The 18,397-nt window shown below is 45.0% G+C and overlaps 2 protein-coding genes across 3 annotated transcripts; one reads left to right on the top strand and one right to left on the bottom strand.

Moving 5' to 3' along the window:
* Positions 1-3,792: 3,792 nt before the first annotated feature.
* PGAM1 (phosphoglycerate mutase 1) lies at positions 3,793-10,484 on the top strand. The gene is made up of 4 exons (XM_043926173.1): positions 3,793-4,054; positions 7,527-7,801; positions 8,330-8,510; positions 9,396-10,484. The coding sequence occupies exons 1-4, from the start codon at positions 3,916-3,918 to the stop codon at positions 9,563-9,565; spliced, it is 765 nt and encodes a 254-aa protein (XP_043782108.1). The 5' UTR covers positions 3,793-3,915; the 3' UTR covers positions 9,566-10,484.
* EXOSC1 (exosome component 1) lies at positions 10,043-18,343 on the bottom strand. 2 transcript variants are annotated; one of them, XM_043926176.1, is made up of 8 exons: positions 18,184-18,343; positions 17,962-18,077; positions 15,423-15,497; positions 14,166-14,254; positions 13,365-13,398; positions 12,711-12,761; positions 12,494-12,578; positions 10,043-12,168 (listed from the first exon to the last, which is right to left on the bottom strand). In XM_043926176.1, exons 1-8 carry the CDS (start codon positions 18,212-18,214, stop codon positions 12,062-12,064), a joined length of 588 nt encoding a protein of 195 aa, XP_043782111.1. In that variant the 5' UTR covers positions 18,215-18,343; the 3' UTR covers positions 10,043-12,061. The 2 variants fall into 2 exon arrangements, with proteins under 2 accessions (XP_043782111.1, XP_043782112.1); XM_043926177.1 differs by lacking the exon at positions 18,184-18,343 and having other exon boundaries at positions 13,358-13,398; positions 17,962-18,028.
* Positions 18,344-18,397: the final 54 nt, after the last annotated feature.

An 18,397-nucleotide genomic window follows, 5' to 3' on the forward strand; every position in this document is an offset into this window, starting at 1 on the left:
AGGGAGGCTGTGTGCCCTAAAAGTTCAGGGATTGGGAGTGGTGGTGAGGGGCCCAGGAAGAGATGAGAACTGTTACTGATGAATGCCCGAACCAGGAGATAAGAGTAGGCTCCAGAAGGCTCTGGAGCACAGGGCCCACTCCCACGCTCCATGTAGGAAGGAAGACTTATTTAGCTATAGTTGCTCCCTGTAGGGCAGAGAGGGAGGGTGGTCACCAGGTTGGGAGCTGTGCAGTGGGTCCCTCAGGCTGCTCCCCAAGCTGGCCCCTGGCTGTGATCAGGACCCTCACACTGCTTTATTCTCAGGATACGTGAAAGCTCTCCCTTATCTGCCCACTTCTTTAGAAGGGCTGAGGAATCACCCCTGACAAATGTCTGTGTGTCTTGTGTTCAAAAGAGATAACAATTAAGATAAAAAAAAAAAAGTACTAGAGGGCAACATACACTGGTTTATCCTTACCCTTTACTGTCATTTGAGAAATCTTGGTTTGAACGGCTCTAAGATTCTTCCCAGATTTGTGATGCTGTGACAGACGCTGGATGAATCCCCATCTCTGCCCAGGAATTCTGGTTTCTTGCTGCAAAGCCCTCACTGTCCTCATGGTCCACCCCCACCTCCCGCCCTACCTCCTCTCTTTTCCCGATTTCTCTGGGTTCCTGCCTTCTTTCGGCACAGCAAGCCTCAGTTCTGTGGCCTTTTTCCTTGCATCATCTCTGACTTCTCACTAATGTACCTGGTCCCCCGCTCATCTCTTGTTCTTTTGAAAGGGTCACCTCACTTTCCTCATCTGTTGCATGTGGACTGGAGGTGGGGACTTGTGGTGGACGATTCTCAAGATCTTTCCCAGCTCTGACACTCAGGGACACTCAAGGAGTTGGCCAAGGCCAAAGTCTCCATGGGTATATGAAATAGAGATGCAGCGCCCATCCTCAAGGAGTTTCTAGTTGAGTAGATCTGATATAAACAGATACATTAAAAAAATCTTTGATAATCTAAGGTAGATATCTTGTGAGTGAGTTAGAGTTCCTCAGAATTCCAAGGAGGTGAGAGATTCCTTCCAGAAGCAGAGCAAATTGGTGAAAGCAATAAATTAGGATTCCTGGGCTCTTTCCCAAGGCTGGTGGTACAGACACCCTTGGCCTCCTGCCCAAAGTATCCTAGTTACATGCTCAGTTCCAATGCCAGTCTTGATCACATGGCTAATAGCATTTGTTATCAATATGGTAATAATACATTATTATTATTTATGACTATTTGCTAGTCTGAAAAGCCAAGGTTAAGGCTGGGAGTGTATGCGCATCAGTACTGCAGTGATCAAGCAGAAGGAATGGCCAGAGGGAGAATTTCCAAAGAGGGAGTCTTCCAAGGTCTCCACATGGGCCATGCCAGGAGCTTGAACAAGGAAACCTTCCAGGAGGGCAGGTCTTGCTTTGCAGCCCTGGGAGTCTATAAACTCCAAGTGCAGTTTTTAGTGCTGGACCTCATTCCAGTGACCTCTCTGGTCACTGAGTCCCATCTTCTCCCAGCTGCAGAGGAAGGAGGCAGTGGAACATTGTGGTTAGAGTGCACACTTGGCCACTGACTGTCTGGGTTTGAGTCCTGGGTTCTTTTTCACTTCTGCCCACAGTTGTGACTTTGGACAAATTATATCCCTAGGCCTCAGTTTCTTCATCTGTAGAATGGAGAACTTACATTATATGATTTGCGAGAAGGTTGAGATAATACATTAAAACACTGGACATGCTAAACTTTTGTTACCGAGTCCAAGTAAGATCTGCTTGTCTCATGACAGGCCAGTGAATCCAAGAGACGAGGTGTTGAGGCAAGCAATACGACTTTGTTCAGAGAACTGTCTGATTGAGAAGATGGTAAACTAATGTCTCAAAATAATCATCTTCCCTGGGTCTGGATGCCGGGTTCTTTTACGAATCAGAGGTTGAGGGGCAGGGAAGGAAGCAAAATAAAAAGACCATTAATTTTCAAGTATCTCCTAAAATATAGCACGCTTTAGACAGGGGGATGTGTTCATTTCTTTCTTCCTGCCACCTGCAGGTGGACAGGGTTCTGAACAAAGACATTTTAATTTAACAGTCTGGCATGGGGGCAGGATTCTCTGTGGCAGGCCATTACGTATGATTATAATAACAAAAGCGATGGAAAGCAAGTCAAAGAAACAGTTCCAACATGGAGTCAGAATTGACTTCTCCCTGCAACACTTTCACGGACAGTGGATGACATATCTAAAAACCAGTCTTCCGTGTTTTGATTCATGTTTTTAACAAAGTGCCTTTTCTCTGCCTATCAACCCCTTCTCACTTTTTAAAGTCAGTAAGTTCCCCAGATGCAACATTTATGTGGAGCCCACAGAAAATATTAGGTTAGATATACACGGACTTGGGAGGCAGCGAGCCTAGGCTTGAATCCTGGTTCCTGCAACCTTGGGCAAATTGCTTCATCCCTCAGTTTCCTCTTCAATAAATAGGGAATTGATAGTACTAGGCTCCTAGGACCATCATGAGGATATGAGGAGTGAATGAGTTAATGTTTGTAAAGTACTTAAAACACTGCCTGATTCATAGTAGGTGTTTTATGAGTGCGTGTTAAAAACTTGTGTATAATTTGTCAAAGTATAACACACGGCACAATTTCTTTGTTAGATGTTTTACACATGGGCCTTATTTGCACTCCGCCTGCTATGAAGGGCAGAAAACACATTCTACCCATCTTTGACCTTAGCCCACTGCCTGACTCATGTTTGGTGCTCAATAAAGTGGCAAAGTTGAAATAAACCAGGACACAGTGGCGCGGGCACTGGAAAGCTGTCTAGATAAACAGCAGATAAGCTGTCTACAGAAACTGCCGATTGGGTGTAGGGGAGGGACAAGCAGTAATCCTTCTCTTTCTGGAGTGTTTGATCGGCCTAGTTTGCTTCACTGTTGTTGGTCCAGGAGGCATTGACCATAGGCCGTGAGAGACTAGAAAAGTTGGGACACACAACTCTGTGTTAGATGAAGAGCAAGTCTTTCAAACTAGCAGTCAGAACTGGTGTCCTCATGGAGATCATTGTCCATGGAAATAGAAACAACCACCATTTACTGAGCACCTTCCAGGTCACGCTCAGCCACTTCAGTCTGTCCAACTCTTTGCGACCCCATGCACTGTAGCCCGCCAGGCTCCTCTGTCCATGGGCTTCTCCAGGCAGGAATACTGGAGTGGGTTGCCATGCCCTTCTCCAGGGAATCTTCCTAACCCAGGGATAGAACCTGCGTTTCCTGTGTCTCCTGCATTGCAGGCAGATTCTTTACCCATTGAGCCACCTGGGAAACCCTCCTGGTGGATAGCCACCAGCTGAATATTTACTACGTTCGTTTACAAACGAGGGTGAGCGAGATTAAGCGGTCTGTCCACATAGCGAATAAAATGAGTGAAGATTGGAAAGCAGGCGTGTGAATCACAATCTGTGTTCGGATGGGAAAGTGATCTCGGCAAGCCAAGCGCGATTGGAATAATAAAGAACATTTTATTACACCGAAAGGCTTATGAATGACTGCAATTCAACTCGATGACACTCCGGCCGGCCTGCATTTCTGGGCATCGCCCAGAGGTTCCACCGCCTTTGGGCGCTTACGTGCGCTCCGTGACCGGCGCGGCGGACGCGAGGTAAGCGGCGGAGGCCGCATGCGCCCTGTCTTCGTGGGCGAGCGCCCCCTCCGCCCGGCGGCTGCAGCGCCCGCATGGAGCGCATGCGTACACCCGGCGGGAGGAGGGTGGCCTGGAGCTAGTGGAAAGATTTGGCTGTGCAAGTGAGAGGGAGCTGGCGGGTGGGGCGCGAGCGCGCAGGCGCAGCCGGGGGCCGGGCGGCGACTCCGGAATCTCGGTGATCCCCAGTCTGCGCCGCATCCCGAACCCGCAGCCATGGCCGCCTACAAGCTGGTGCTGATCCGACATGGTGAGAGCGCATGGAACCTGGAGAACCGTTTCAGCGGCTGGTACGACGCGGACCTGAGCCCAGCCGGGCACGAGGAGGCGAAGCGAGGCGGGCAGGCCCTGAGAGGTGCGTAGCGGGCCGGGGCGGTGGATGGGGGCTGCGAAGGCCGGGGCTGGCGCCTCTGGGTCACGGCCGCCTGGCCTCACCTTCGCTCTCCGGGAGAACGTCTAGACTTTAGGCTGCTTCTTTCTGACAGTGTATTTTGCAGTTGAGAAAATGGGCCGGGGGTGAGGGATCGACTTGCTCAAGGTCACCCAGCCAAGAAGAGGATCCGGGCGGTCACCGCGCCGTTTTATTGCGGTCTCCACACCGCCTTGCGAAATCGCTCTCGTCTTAGTCTGAGCATTTAGTAACTCGGGGACGGGTTACTAAATTGGATGTCCAGTGTCTTCCACTGACTACAACCAAACCTACTCTAGGCTAGGGAGGCTGATGAAGTGGCAGGCCACATGCTTCTCTCCGCCGTGGGGGGAGTGACGCGGCGCCGCGGAGACCAAAGACATCCACGTGCTCTTGTAGGATGCTGTTTAGCAGCATTCCGCAAACCCAGGGTCCAGAGTGCATCCACCAATGTAAATGAGTGGTTGAATGAATGAAGGATTTGAGTTAATCCTCTTCACAACCCCATAAAGTATACAGATTTCATTCCCTTCCTTCCCAACTCTCCCGGCCCTCTTTCATAGTTGGGAAAGTGAGAGTTGGAAAGAGGACTTGATCAAGGTCACATCTTATTCCTAGTCCACCACGCTGGCCTCTGTTCTGGGGATGAGTAACAGGTAGGTGCGAGGGAACTGGTAGGCTGTTGCAAAGGTGGAAGTGGCAGTGAGATAAGCTTGCCTACTCAGGCTGGCCCCCGCTGGCAGACGGCTCTCAGTGATTTTGAAATGCTAATAAGGAAGCATCCCCAGCTGCCAGCAATTCAAAGAATCTCCGGACTGGGGAAGTGCTTCCATTGATCCTGCTCTGCTCCCTTTTAACCTCGACAAAGCTGCAGCCATTGAAATGGGTCATTGATGCCTGGTTGATGTGAATAAGGTATTTGGCCCAAATTTGCTCTTTCTAGCTTCTTGCCTCCACTGTAGATCTTTTAGAAATGAAGCAAAGGCTTGGAAACAAGTCTGGGAAATGGAATCCTGATGAGGATGTGTGTGAATAATTTGGGATGGCCCGGTGTGACCTCATACCGGTTAGGAGAGTCCAGGATGGGGAAAGTGCTGGTAAAGGAGGCCATTTTCTCTCCTGTCTGGCAGGAAGAACTGAATGGGGTCTGTGGTGGTTTGCTGATGACCCAGGACAAAGCAAATTGCAACTGTCCTCTAAGACTGGTCAAAAGCCTTAACTTGTAATCTCTTAAAATAACAGATCCTAGTTCAGTTTTTAAGTAAATGTTAGTAGCATTAGTTTAAAACAGAAAGCCCATTAAATTTTTAAAATAACCGTTTAGGTGCATCACAGATGATTAAATAAAAAGTCAATGACTAAAAGCAAAAATTCTGAATGATGAAGACCATATGAATAATAATATAAAAGGCCTAAAATAAAATATTAATTTCACCAGGGCTTTAAGTACTATAGGGTTTATAAAATCTTGAATGATTTCAGGAGCAAGTTAGCAAGACCTGAGTTTCACCACGCCACCTTATTAAGGGAGGATGGAGACCACATGGCACACCAGCCAACCCCATCCCTGGGAGTGTCCTAAACCCTGCTTCTGTTTGATGGCCAAGTTAAAGGAAGAGGCTTTAGAGTTTGCTGAGTGTTATAAGGGGAACTGCTCTTTTCCTCTGGGATCTATTTGTGTATCTAATGTGCAGCACTCCACTGCAATTAGAAAATTCAATGAAACAACCAGAGCTTTTCAGCATGGCAGCTGAGCCGTGCACTGAGGATGTTGCTTCCCAGTGACTCAGCCTTTTACTGGGGACTCATTCTTCCCCATAAAGTTAGGGAGGAGATGGTAAGTGAGTCTACTAGGACTTGTCCTGAGGCTCAACGATGAGATGTGTCTTTTCCCTTGTGGGTGCTGGTGAGTCTCTTGGTGACTAATCCTCCCTTCCCCCATCAGTGTAGTTCTTACTGGCCTTACTCTAAGTTGAATGACTGGCAGAAAATTCACTTCACGTTTCATTAATTACTGTTGGTGGTCTCAATACGAAGCAACACACAGGAAAGTTTGTGCTGAATTTCAGTGAGGGCCTTGTAAGCCTCATGGAAGAAAACAGGAATGTTTTCCTGGCTCACCACATAAGGAAAGGGACATCTCCCCATTAAAGTGGGAGGGAGAATAATGGTTTGTGAAACATAAATGAAGATATATATGGTAACTTACTGGTTGGGCCAACATAACTCTTGATGCCACCCCTCATAACTGCTGTGTGTAGAGGAGAGGTTTGTTCTTTCTCCAGTGAGTGGCTTGTCTTAAATTTGGTTTAATAGTTGATGTAGGCAGGTAGATATATAGGGTAGTCAAGTGATTTGACTAGCAGAAAGGAACTGTGGATGAAGAGGCTGTGATGTGATTTCCATATGCTAGGGAAGATACAATTTCATGCAACAAACTGGTTTTATCAGCATCCTCTAAGAGCTCTTGCTGTATCCTAATTGTTGAATTCAAAATCCCATTTCTCCTAGACCAGAAATTAGAGAGGACTGAAATATATTAGTAATTGTCAATCAGAAGTGACAGTTCTAACTAAAATACAAGCATCAGGATCCTTAGAAGTTAGGAAACTATGGAGATAGCTAGAGATGGTGGTTATGAGTTGGATTATAGAGTCATACAACATGGGTTTTTTACCTTTCATGTAATATCTCTGACCTCATAATTTGCTTAATTCCTGCAGTTTCTATTTCCCCCACCTGGTAAGATGGATTGTAATGATGTAACCTCACTGGATTGTTATGAAGACTAAATTAAGTACATACAAGTACTTATTAGTCCAGTACATACAAGTACCATTAGTCCAGATGGTAAACCCTCTATAAATATTAACTATTATATTTATTAAGTGATTCCAAGTTTTTAGTATCCTTATGTAAAAAGAATTAAAGCAAATAAAAAATTACAATGTGCTTAAGCACAGCACTCTGGGGATTAGTAGTGCAGATCTCAGGTTAGCTCGTTGACAGTGCATTTGGGCCTTTGGTTAGATGAATTATTAGGAAGCTGCTGGGAAGTATATTGTCAACTGCAACATAAATCAACAAATGTTACCTTCCCCAAAGGCAGAATATTGTTTTTCCTGTATGCAAAATAAAATATTTAGGGTATACAAAATGTTTAGCCAAATAATTTTCATTTGGGTTGTCTATACCTGAGATTTATATGTAAAAAAATTCTGGCTCTAGGGAATTTGCTGGCGGTCTAGTAGTTAGAACTCCTCGCCCTCACTGCTGAGGGCCCAGGTTTAATCCCTGGTTGGGGAACTAACCAGGGATCCCACAAGCCGTGTGGCATGGCTAAAGAAAAGAAAAAAGAAGAAATTCTGGCTCTAGAGTGCACCTCATTAGCTTATCACTTTGAACTTTCGATTTCCAGATGCTGGCTATGAGTTTGACATCTGCTTCACCTCAGTGCAGAAGAGAGCAATCCGGACCCTCTGGACAGTGCTGGATGCCATTGACCAAATGTGGCTGCCAGTGGTGAGGACTTGGCGCCTTAACGAGCGACACTACGGGGGTCTGACTGGCCTCAATAAGGCAGAAACTGCTGCCAAACATGGTGAGGCGCAGGTCAAGATCTGGAGGCGCTCTTATGACGTCCCGCCACCGCCCATGGAGCCCGACCATCCCTTCTACAGCAACATCAGTAAGGTATGGACAAACTGAGGTTTGGCTCGCTGCACACAGGACCAGGGGATCAGAATCTGGACTTTCAGCTCTTATTGGTATCTGCCTAGATCACCGAGTTTCTAATTTATGATAAAATAAATCCCCCTTGGTAATCCCTCTTCTCCAAGGAATGACCTTCACTCATTAAAAGTTTTAGTTGAGAGTTTATGTGGTTTATCTACAAAGAATTTCTATCTTTTTTACATGTATTGCCATATTTTTAAAAACTGCACCATAGCTGATAGGGCCTTTCTAGACCAATTGTGAGGTAAAGTGAGTTGGGAAGAGCCTTGAGGCCTACCTTTCCTAAGTTGTGTTTCTTTTGGACTATTCAATCTTTGCAGTCGTGGGTAATGGGGGAGGCAGGGCAGGATAGTAATAATCTCCCTTCCCAAGCTCTCAGTGCCCTGGTGAGAGACTTTTACCTATTACTGTAATCCCTTAGGGGATGAGGAATAGGCAGAACAGATGCAACTGGTAATAACTGGTAAGCTGGGACTTTTTGTTTAGGATCGCAGGTACGCAGACCTCACTGAAGACCAGCTGCCCTCCTGTGAGAGTCTGAAAGACACAATTGCCAGAGCTCTGCCCTTTTGGAATGAAGAAATTGTCCCCCAGATCAAGGAGGGGAAACGGGTACTAATTGCAGCCCATGGCAACAGCCTTCGGGGCATCGTCAAGCATCTGGAGGGTATGTATGTTTTTCAGAGGGGCCCTCAGGGAAGGGTAAAGCAGAACTGCCACTACTCTGGACTGATTTAGTATAAAGGAGACCTTTAGGAAAGGGCTGGATGTACTGAGAGCCTTAGAGAGAGTCCAGATTATCTCCTAGTAGAAACATGATCCTTGATTCTCAAAGCATCACCTGCAGAACCAGAGGCTGCCATACCCCACTGGGTGCTTGTTACACATTAGAACCTCAGGTCCCACTTCAGACCTGATTTGGAAGCTGCATCTATCATTGCTCTATTACAATAGAGTGATCACCCAAGGAATGCCCCCAGTATTCTTTCCTAGCCACTGAACAGCAAGGAAAAAAGGGATGAAAAGTATCTCTCTCCAAAGGAGATACACACGAAAGTTTGAGATGCCTACCTCTAGACTAGGACTGCTAGTTGAAATTGCTGGTAAAAATCCTTCTTAACCACAGCCTGATTACAACTCCCCCCATGAATGTCAATTTGCATCCTAAGGTGTTTCACTTAAGGGCCTAGAGGCCCAAATGTGCCACGTTTTGGCAGCTGTATGGACAACATAGGACATTTATGATACTAAGATGTATAGTCCTGCTTCACTGTGGGCTTCCAGATCCCCCTTGGAGAGAGATACCTTTCATCCCTTTTTTCTTGCTGTTCAGTGGCTGAGAAAGAATATTGGGGGCATTCCTTGGGTGATCACTCTACCCTAATACAGATCCTTACTCTTATGACAAGTATCAGAAAGGGCGTCTTGTTTTAATTCCTGCCAGAGTCCTTGGAGGACCCATTTCCCCACCTGGAGGATGAACAGTAAAGCTGGAGAGGTCTGTGGATTCTTATCCTGCTTGACTTATCATGAGGAGGGGGTATATTTTCAGGTCTCTCTGAAGAGGCTATCATGGAGCTGAACCTGCCGACTGGCATTCCCATGGTCTATGAATTGGACAAGAACTTGAAGCCCATCAAGCCAATGCAGTTCCTGGGGGATGAAGAGACCGTGCGTAAAGCCATGGAGGCTGTGGCTGCCCAGGGCAAGGCCAAGAAGTGAGGGCAAGCAGCAGATTACTTTCCCAAGGATTACCCTCCTCCCCTGCCCTGGCCCATCCTATTCCTCTGCACCTCTCCCCGGCACATGTCCCACTGATGACATCTGTAGGCATTGTAAGTTGTAGCTGCAGGTGGGGACCAGTGGCTCCCAATTCCACATTAGCCATTTTATCTCTTGCACCCACTCCCTTCATACAGTCTAGTCAGAATGGCACGTCTGGGGCATGGTCCTCAGTCCAAGCCGAGGGAAGACTTATCCAGAAGCATTGAGAGGTCATCACTGGGGGGTTTGATGGTGGTTTAGTACTAAGGAGCTGCTTGAGTAGGGGACAGGGAGAAAACCATGCTGAGGTGTGACCAATGAGGAGGAGTAAGAGCCTATTCGTGTCCCCAGAGGCCAGCTGGGCACTATTCTGTTAGGTGACTCAGGGCTCTAGTCATTCCAGTGGAAGATGAATGTAACCTGCATGGTGATTGAATCAAACATTCCTCCCTGACTCTAAAAGGCTGGATCAATCCTGAATGTTTTTGTGTTGCATTTACTTAAAAAACAAAAACAAAAAATTATATATAAATACAAAAAAAAAAAACCCCTTCTGGGGTTTTTAGTGGCGGTTGAAATATTCCCACATGTGGTCATCAGCAAATAAGTCATTCCTTACACCATCATGGGATAAGCTCCTTGACTTCTAAGGTGTAGGAGTTCATCCTGCTGTGTGTTTTAGAATCCCTCCCCTGCCTTACTGTTTTATGGCAGCGGAATGCCTCTTGATCATGTCCAAGTGTGTCTCTCACTGTGCCTGACTTCTGAATCATGTTCCAGTTGCTTGGCCCAGCACTTGGGCCCAGTACTCATTTGAGCATAACTGTACTAAAACTTTTTTCCAGATCAGTATAAAATAAAGGAGTGATGTGCAATATTTTCTGTGTGATATGTCTTATCTGAGGAAACCAACTCGAACATTCAACTTGAAATGTCTCTCACTGCCCAAGTTCGTGTATGACTAAGAGCTTTAGGACAGCCAGTCACAACTTTACACAACCTGGTCCAAATACCATGTATCTCACTGGGTTCTCCACTGCAGGTTGGAGAGCTGAACTCTTTCCTGTTGTCTCTACAGTTCTTGCTCAATGGTACTGGTTACTAAAATCAAATTCTGAAACTATTATACCTTCTTTAGAAAGGTAAAAGTTTGTTTACTAGACTTAAAAAAAGCCAGTCCCTTTCTATTAGTAAACTGTAAACTTGATTCACACCTTTCCTTTTGGCCCCTAAAGTTTTATCCCTGTCAGTTAACTAACCTCAGAAATTACACTTGCAGGAGAAAATGAATATATAGTCATCCCTTATCTGCAGAGGGGAGTCTGATTCCAGGACTCCTCTGGATATTAAAATTAACAGATGCTAGGGACTTCCTTGGTCCAGTGGCTAAGACTGCTCCCAATGCAGGGGGCTTGGGTTGGATCCCTGGTCAGGGAACTAGATCCCATATGCATGCAGCTGAGTCTGCATGCCACAGTGAAGAGCAACTAAGACCCAGCACAGCCAAAACAAACATTTCAAAATTAACAGATGCTAAAGTGCTTAATGCAAGATGGCATAGTACAGAGGGCTCTCTATTCATGGGTTTCACAGCCATGAATAGGGAGGACTAACTAATTATCTACATAATTGGGAAGGGGCATTGCTCACATTTACCTTTTCTCTGAGGCCTTTGAGAAGATCACTGGAATATGAGAAAGCCCATAATGCCTTTCTCTTCTAGTAGGAACAAGTAACACCCTCCATCTAGAAAATTCTTAAGCGCTTTATGCTAGCCATTGGGTTAGGCATGTTATATACATAATCTTCAATCCTGATAACCTCTGAAAGGGCTAATGGTTTACGGAAGAGGATACATGCTGAAAATAGAAACTTGTCAGAAGGTACACTACTAAGTATTGGGATCCAGTATAAATGTTGTCAAGGTCCTTATTCTAAAATTTAAGCATCTTGCTTTCCAAGTTAGCTTTTTATCTCCTGTGCACAGTAATCCAAGGAAGACTTTACCCATGCCTGACACATAGCAAGTACTCAAAAGTATGTAGAACATAAAAAATACAAAAAAAGATAGGTGATTAGGCATTGTCTACAAAGACTCTGCTCTAGATGTCATGTCAGTTTAGATTCTTTACCCTACTTGAGACAACAGAAACTAAAATTCTTTTCATAAAAATGTTTTCTTTGTCATAGCAAAAATACACATTTGTAACACTCAAAGAACAGGCTATAATCTACCATCATAGTTTGTTTGCTGGTGCCTCCAAAAGAAATTACTCCAGAGAATAAAATCTGCTGAAAGTTTCACAAGAAAAATGTTCCACCTACAGAAAAGATTTTTCTAAAGGTGGCTGCTGACCAACCCCTGGTGTCTGAATAAAGACAACAGCCTCCTGATGTCACTCACACATATACTCTTGGAAAACAGCTTCCCCTCTGCATGGGAAAAGTGGCTTCTTAGGTCTGCAGGAACTCAGGCTGTACTCGGGCCACCTTCCGGAATTCTTTGGTGTGGGTCTTCGGGCATTGCATCTCACACCAGCTGATGGGGACCATCTGGACACCTGCAAGGGAAAAGGTGGTGTAGGAGCTGGGACCCCAGATACTTGCTTGAGACATTTCTCTTTTCAGCTGGGTGTGAACTGATATCACCAAGCTGCCTAGTGAACCTCTCACCTCATACAGAAAAAAGCCTTGTTTATTCCACTGATTCATGGAGTCAAGTGACTCTTCCTTAGATTATATAAGGAGAATCATTCTAATCTCAGTAGTCAGTATCTACACTCACATTGCTTCTAAGATAATTAAAGAATGCAGGCAAACAATGGACTAATCCCAAACCCTAGCTCGCAGGGAAAGCTGAGTATGTGGAAGTGTGGACAAACTCACCCGATTCGCTGTGGGCCACCACCACTCCCAGCTCATTTTCGGCTGTGGTTAGCAGGTAGTTGGACTGTGCATCACCTAGGGAGATCTGGTCACATCACGCTGGTGAAGGAAAACAAAAGACTCACAGGTCTTCCTTCTCACAGCTACGTGAGTGGTTTCTCTACTTCCCTTTCTTACTTTGACAAAGGACCACAAGTCTGCAGGGAATAAAGGATACCACTTTGGCCAAGACGATGTCCCCTGGGCGGAAACTCTTGTAAATTTCAACCTGTAAAGAAAGGAGTGTAAAGTGAAAGCTCCGATCAGGTCTATATGAAACTATTAGAGGGAGCTAAGATAGCGGAGGAATAGGATGGGGAGACCACTTTCTCTCCCACAAATTCATTGAAAGAACATCTGAACGCAGAGCAAACTACACGAAACTATTAACCCCACTGAATAGAGCTAGTCTACTTCTAACCCCCAGAGGGTAGAAGTCACCGTTACTCAAGTAGATCAACAACTTTTACTGCTTCTGTGGCATCATCTCATAAATGAAAGATCTGAACTCAGGAACCTGATCAGGAATCTGACTTAGACAAAAGGTACTATGGTTGCTCTGAAAGGGTCCAAAATAAGTCTGAAAGAACAGCCATGAATAAATACCTGGCTTCAAAGACAAAGAATAAACTAGCTCCTCTCTGGTCAACAAAAAGAAGAAAAATCATACGAAGAGGAAAGGAATAGTGAGGTAAATTCCACACCTTCCAGTAGAGAACAACTTAAACTTCCTTGGACTCCACATTCCCAGAGACTTCTGAAATTCACTGGAATAATCTAAAAGGACTGAGATTCCTAAAGCCACAAAGAAAAAAAAGAACCAACCAACAACCTTGTCTTTTTCAGTAGCTCGGACGTCTTCTTTGCTATAAAGAAAAGAAGTAACAGAAAGATTAATTATCTGTGAGAAAGAATTATCCTGTAGACTCCTAGCAAAGAGCTATAAGAGCAAAGAGAACAAGTCCTGATCGAGACCCTGCTGCCACTCAGAGGAGCAGGTGGAGAAGTATTCCCTGTCCTAACCCCGAGGAGAAAATCACAGTTCCCATTCTCGGATCACACAGAACAGGAGTATCAATACCTCCCACTAGAGGAAAGTGGATCTGATTTGGCAGAGAAGGATAAGGAATTCTGCTGCCTTAGGAGAGCTTGAATGGCAGCATCACAGAACCACACAGAATCCTGAGGGTGGAAAGAGCCTCAGATGTTAAATTATCTAGCTCACAAGAACTGTCTGTCCCTTCTCAAAGAACCCATAGGGGGAAAAAACACCACTTCACCCATTACCCTTTTTATTGTCTTATAATGTTTGGGTTAATTGATATTAAACACAATAAAAAAAGGTATTTCCTAAAATGCCTTCTACTTTGTTTGGTATGAATCATACCCACAATGCACCTCCAGCTTATTCAATTCTTTTTTATTTAAAGTCCTATCTCATTAATATCTTCCTTCTGTGTTAACTCACATACTGTAATATTTTCTTTAGATATTACCTGGGGAGAATCAAACCACAAAGAGGTGAGACATGGGCAGGAATAGACTGTAATTATTCTTAAAAATTCCAGTCTCCCATCCTATCCTAATCTCATTCCAGGCGCTGAGGAGAAATGAAGACAAAAATACTCCTTACCGGATGGTTCCTCGAAAAGAGTTCTTAAGTGGCGTGGACCCCACATATAGGATGTGTACTTTGGCAAAGCGTGAATTGATGCTGGAGACCTGTGGAACAGAGGAAAGGGCAGCATTAGAGTATTAGCAGTTGTCAGCTGAAGGAGGCAGGAATCAACTAGGAAAGACTAGGATTTTAGCTGAAGCAGCCCTACTAAGCATAAAATTTCAGATAAGTTAACTCCTATTTATCCCTGCATAAGTGATGTTCATAAAGTGGAGTAAGAGCCACTCTGGCCACCTAAAATAGAGTTACCAGAGGAATCAAATGAAATAATATGGCACAGATTTTCAAAAATGTGCAAGTCTAACATAAATACACAAGGGAAGCATAGCAAATCTAACTAGACCTTTAGCAGATCTCACTAAGAGGCCTGTAGTGTGAATGGAACTTAAGTCTCCCATTTCAGCTGCTGGGTAATATTTGGATCACTGTGCCTGTCCAGTTATTTTCAAAATAATGCATAGATTTTCTCTTTTTTCCCTTTTTCCTTTCTTATATTTGGCCACGCTGTGTGGCTTGCAGGATCTTAGTTCTCTGACAAGGGATTGAACATGTACCTTTGGCACTGAAAGTGCAGAGTCCTAACCACTGGACTGCCCAGGAATTCCCCACATTGATTTTCTGTTGGAGAAATTATTTATAGAGAAAAACTAAGAGCTACAAGTTAACTGGCAGAGGGTGGGGATGGGCAGGGAATACTGATGTCTTATAGTTACTAATTGGTACAGCACTAATTTGCACTTGCCCTCAAAGACTATAAAAATCTTTCATTTCTCTGCAGAAAAAGTTTCGCTTTAGATGTTCAAAACTACACCTCCTTATGACCTTCTGGTACTCCTGTTTCCCAGACAAAAGTAAAAAATTACATGCTCAGGAAACCAGCTCTGTGAAAGGACTACATAAGCTTGAACTTGACCACACTGATCATTACCCTAGAAATCTCTAGACCCAGCAGAGTCCAGTAAAACTTTCTGTGATGATAGAAAAATTGTGTTGACCAACATGGCAACCACCATCCACCTGTGGCTACTGAGTACTTGAAATGGAGCCAGTGGAACTGAGGAAATAAATTTTAAATTTTGTTTAATTTTAATTTATTAAAATTTAAATGACCTTATGTGACTACTGGTTACCATACTGAACAGTGCAGTTCTATAATGATCATGATTTCAACACTGGATGGTATCCTAAGCAGGGAGGTTAGGATCAACTTACCTTACAGGTTACAATAGCTCCTACATCTGGCAGTAACTGGGATTCTGTTTCTCTCATCACAGATATGACAGGAAGCTACAGAGAGAAAAATAAAACATGAATATCCTGGCTAAACCTTGGATAAAGGTATTTGTGGCTTGACAGTAAAATGGGATACCTTGGGCCACAGATGACATCACATGGGCAGGTGGACTACAGATTCATTTGTAGCCCAGAGCAGAAAGCCTTAGAAATTTTAGGATACAGGAGGGCCAAGGGGCCACAGAAAGAAAGCTCCAAGAAGATATAATCTTACCACTTCAGATGAGTTCTGAGTTTTTTTGTGGTTTTCTTAAGAGTTTTTCAGCATACAAGTACATTGCCTGTAATCATGGATAATTTGACTCTTTCCTTCAAAGTTATATCTTTCTTTTGGTTTGTCATTTTATCGGACAAGCTAGAATTTTCAAATAAATGTTATATAACAGTGACCATACTTGTTTACTTCTATTTAATACTTACAGAGTTTCCTCTTGAGCATGGTACTGGCTATTGGTGTAGGAAAGATATTTTTGAGCCTGTTCTTAACCTTTTCCTTGTTCAGTATGTTTCAGCTCTCCTGGTCCTTTTTCAGTTTCACCAATTCACTAAATTTTTTCCCATCTCAGGATCTTTTCAACCTGTTCTTTCTGCTCACTCACTCAACTCTTATTGATCCTTTAGATTCAGACTAAATATCACTTCTGACTAGGTTGGATTTGCCTATTACATGTTCTCATGGTACTCTGTAATACTCTTTCAGAGCAGTCATCATATGTGTAAGCATACATTCATTTGAGCATTTATTTGCCTATAGTTTGTATCTGTACCCCTTGATAGCAAAGACCACGTATATTTGGCTCAATACCACATCCCACAGCTATAAAATGAACACACTTTCAAATCCTAGGGAAATTCCCAAAATTGATTGAATACAAAGTCTCTCATTTTATAGGTGAGAACCTAAAACCAGGGAGTTTAAGTTTCTTACCTAAAGCAGAATCAAGGTTTAGTCAATACTGAATCCTCTTTCTACTATGCTCCCGGTCTTTAGGGCTTTCCTGGTGGCTCAGCTGATAAAGAATCTGCCTGCAATGTCGAAAACCTGGGTTCGATCCCTGGGTTGGAAAGATCCCCTGGAGAAGGGAATGGCTACCCACTCCAGTATTCTGGCCTGGAGAATTCCATGGACTGTACAGAGATTTGAACTTCCCTCATAGCTCAGTCGGTAAAGAATCTGCCTGCAATGCAGGAGACCTGGGTTCAATTCCTGGGTTGGGAAGATCCCCTGGAGGAGGAAATGGCAATCCACTCCAGTATTCTTGCCTGGAAAATCCCATGGACAGAGGAGCCTGGCGGTCTACAGTCCATGGGGTCACAAGAGTCTGACATGAGTTAGCCACTAAACCCCCACCACCACCACCTCCAGTCTCTAACCTGCTCCTTCAAGAACTGCTTATATGATTCCAAGCTAATCATGGATCAGCCTCTGGAACCAGGGAGAATAAATAATATTATTCATACATTCAATAAACATCTACTGAGCATTTACCTTGCACTACATGCATAGTAGTGGAAGGATCTATTGGGGAACTTATAACTGTGTGTTTAATTGCATGCTGAACTAAGTGCTTAGAAAGGGAGTAATAGCTCTTGGGACCTTCCTGGTGGGCCAGTGGTTAAGACTCTGAACTTCCACTGCAGGGGCGTGGGTTCCATCCAAGATCCTGCATGCCATGTGGCAAAACAAACAAGCAAACCGACCCCAACAGCTCTTTGTGAGTGTTAAAACAAACAAAAAACAAAGCTCCCTTTTTTGACTAGTGGTGTCCATAGGGCTTCTCTGAGAAAGTGATACTAGTGAGGTTATCTAAAGGGTGGTGGTGGTTTAGTCGCTCAGTCGTGCCCGACCCCTGCGACCCCATGAACTGTAGCCCGCCAGGCTCCTTGGTCCATGGGATTTCCCAGGCAAGAATACTGGAATGTGTTGTCATTTCCTTCTCCAGGGGAATCTTCCCGACTCAGGGATTGAGCCCGCGTCTCCTGCAATGGTGGCGGATTCTCTTCCGCTGAGTAGGTAGGATTTAATCGGGTTAAGGAAGAGAGGAGCTTGTTCCAGACAAACGGCGTGTATACAAAGACTCTGTGGTCCACTGGCGATATTGAAAGAAGACAGTAGGACTTCTGCAAAGAGTGAGGCGCGGGTAGCGGAGCGAGATGAAGCCGGAGAAGTAGGCGACATTCGGCCAGGATTCAGCTCACAGCACGGCTGAGCTCGCTTCCGTTCTTTCCCCAGCTTGCTTCCCCGAGTGTCAGCAACACAGCCAAACCAGACAACACAACTAATTTGTGATGGCTAAGTGTCCAGCAGCGGGGATCCCAGCTGTCAGAAACTTAAGAGACTAACTCCTTCTGAACCAGGCACTAAAGACGCGCTCGTAGGAGCCCTGTCTAAAGACAGCGAAATCAAAGGCAGCGTAAGACAAAGACAGAGACAGAGAAGGGAAGCTGCCCCATTTACCGCGCCGTTCTCGCTGCTCTTTGTCAAGCAGCCAGCAAGCGACGAGAAGATGTAGCCGTGCCGGGTGTAGGTGCCGCTGCCCGGGCTGCCCTCCTCCAAGTTACACAAACGTTCGCCTGCAGAGAAAACGCTGCATCAGCCACGGGTCCGTTGAAGCTGTGGGTTGTCTGGCCTTCTTGCCCCTGTCCCTGCCAGGATTCGCTCTGGGTACCGCTGACTTACCGGGGATGCAGTACCTCACGGGTGGCGCCATGACTGCCACTGTCCCAAGTCCGGAGGAAAATGAGGCCGACCTCTCATTGGCCAATATCCAGGTGCAGTTGCGCAGTAAGGAACGCGCTAATTGGTGTGCTCTATAACGTAATCTCCGGAAGCGCTTCCAGAAGACGTAAACTCCGTTTCCCAGGTTGCTTCGGGACGAGTTCTGGGGCGGGGC

This window comes from Cervus elaphus, chromosome 15, assembly GCF_910594005.1.
Source record: "Cervus elaphus chromosome 15, mCerEla1.1, whole genome shotgun sequence".
Taxonomy (NCBI): domain Eukaryota; kingdom Metazoa; phylum Chordata; class Mammalia; order Artiodactyla; family Cervidae; genus Cervus; species Cervus elaphus.

Excerpts from the sequence above, each read along its gene's own strand:
- PGAM1 (XM_043926173.1), top strand. The coding sequence starts at position 3,916 with ATGGCCGCCTACAAGCTGGTGCTGATCCGACATGGTGAGAGCGCATGG. Across the intron at positions 4,055-7,526 it reads AGGCGGGCAGGCCCTGAGAG|ATGCTGGCTATGAGTTTGAC; the intron begins GTGCGTAGCGGG and ends TTCGATTTCCAG. Across the intron at positions 7,802-8,329 it reads TCTACAGCAACATCAGTAAG|GATCGCAGGTACGCAGACCT; the intron begins GTATGGACAAAC and ends CTTTTTGTTTAG.
- EXOSC1 (XM_043926176.1), bottom strand. The coding sequence starts at position 18,214 with ATGGCGCCACCCGTGAGGTACTGCATCCCCG. Across the intron at positions 13,399-14,165 it reads TCTTTTCGAGGAACCATCCG|CAAAGAAGACGTCCGAGCTA; the intron begins GTAAGGAGTATT and ends TTTTCTTTATAG. Across the intron at positions 12,762-13,364 it reads GAGCTACTGAAAAAGACAAG|GTTGAAATTTACAAGAGTTT; the intron begins GTTGTTGGTTGG and ends CTTTCTTTACAG.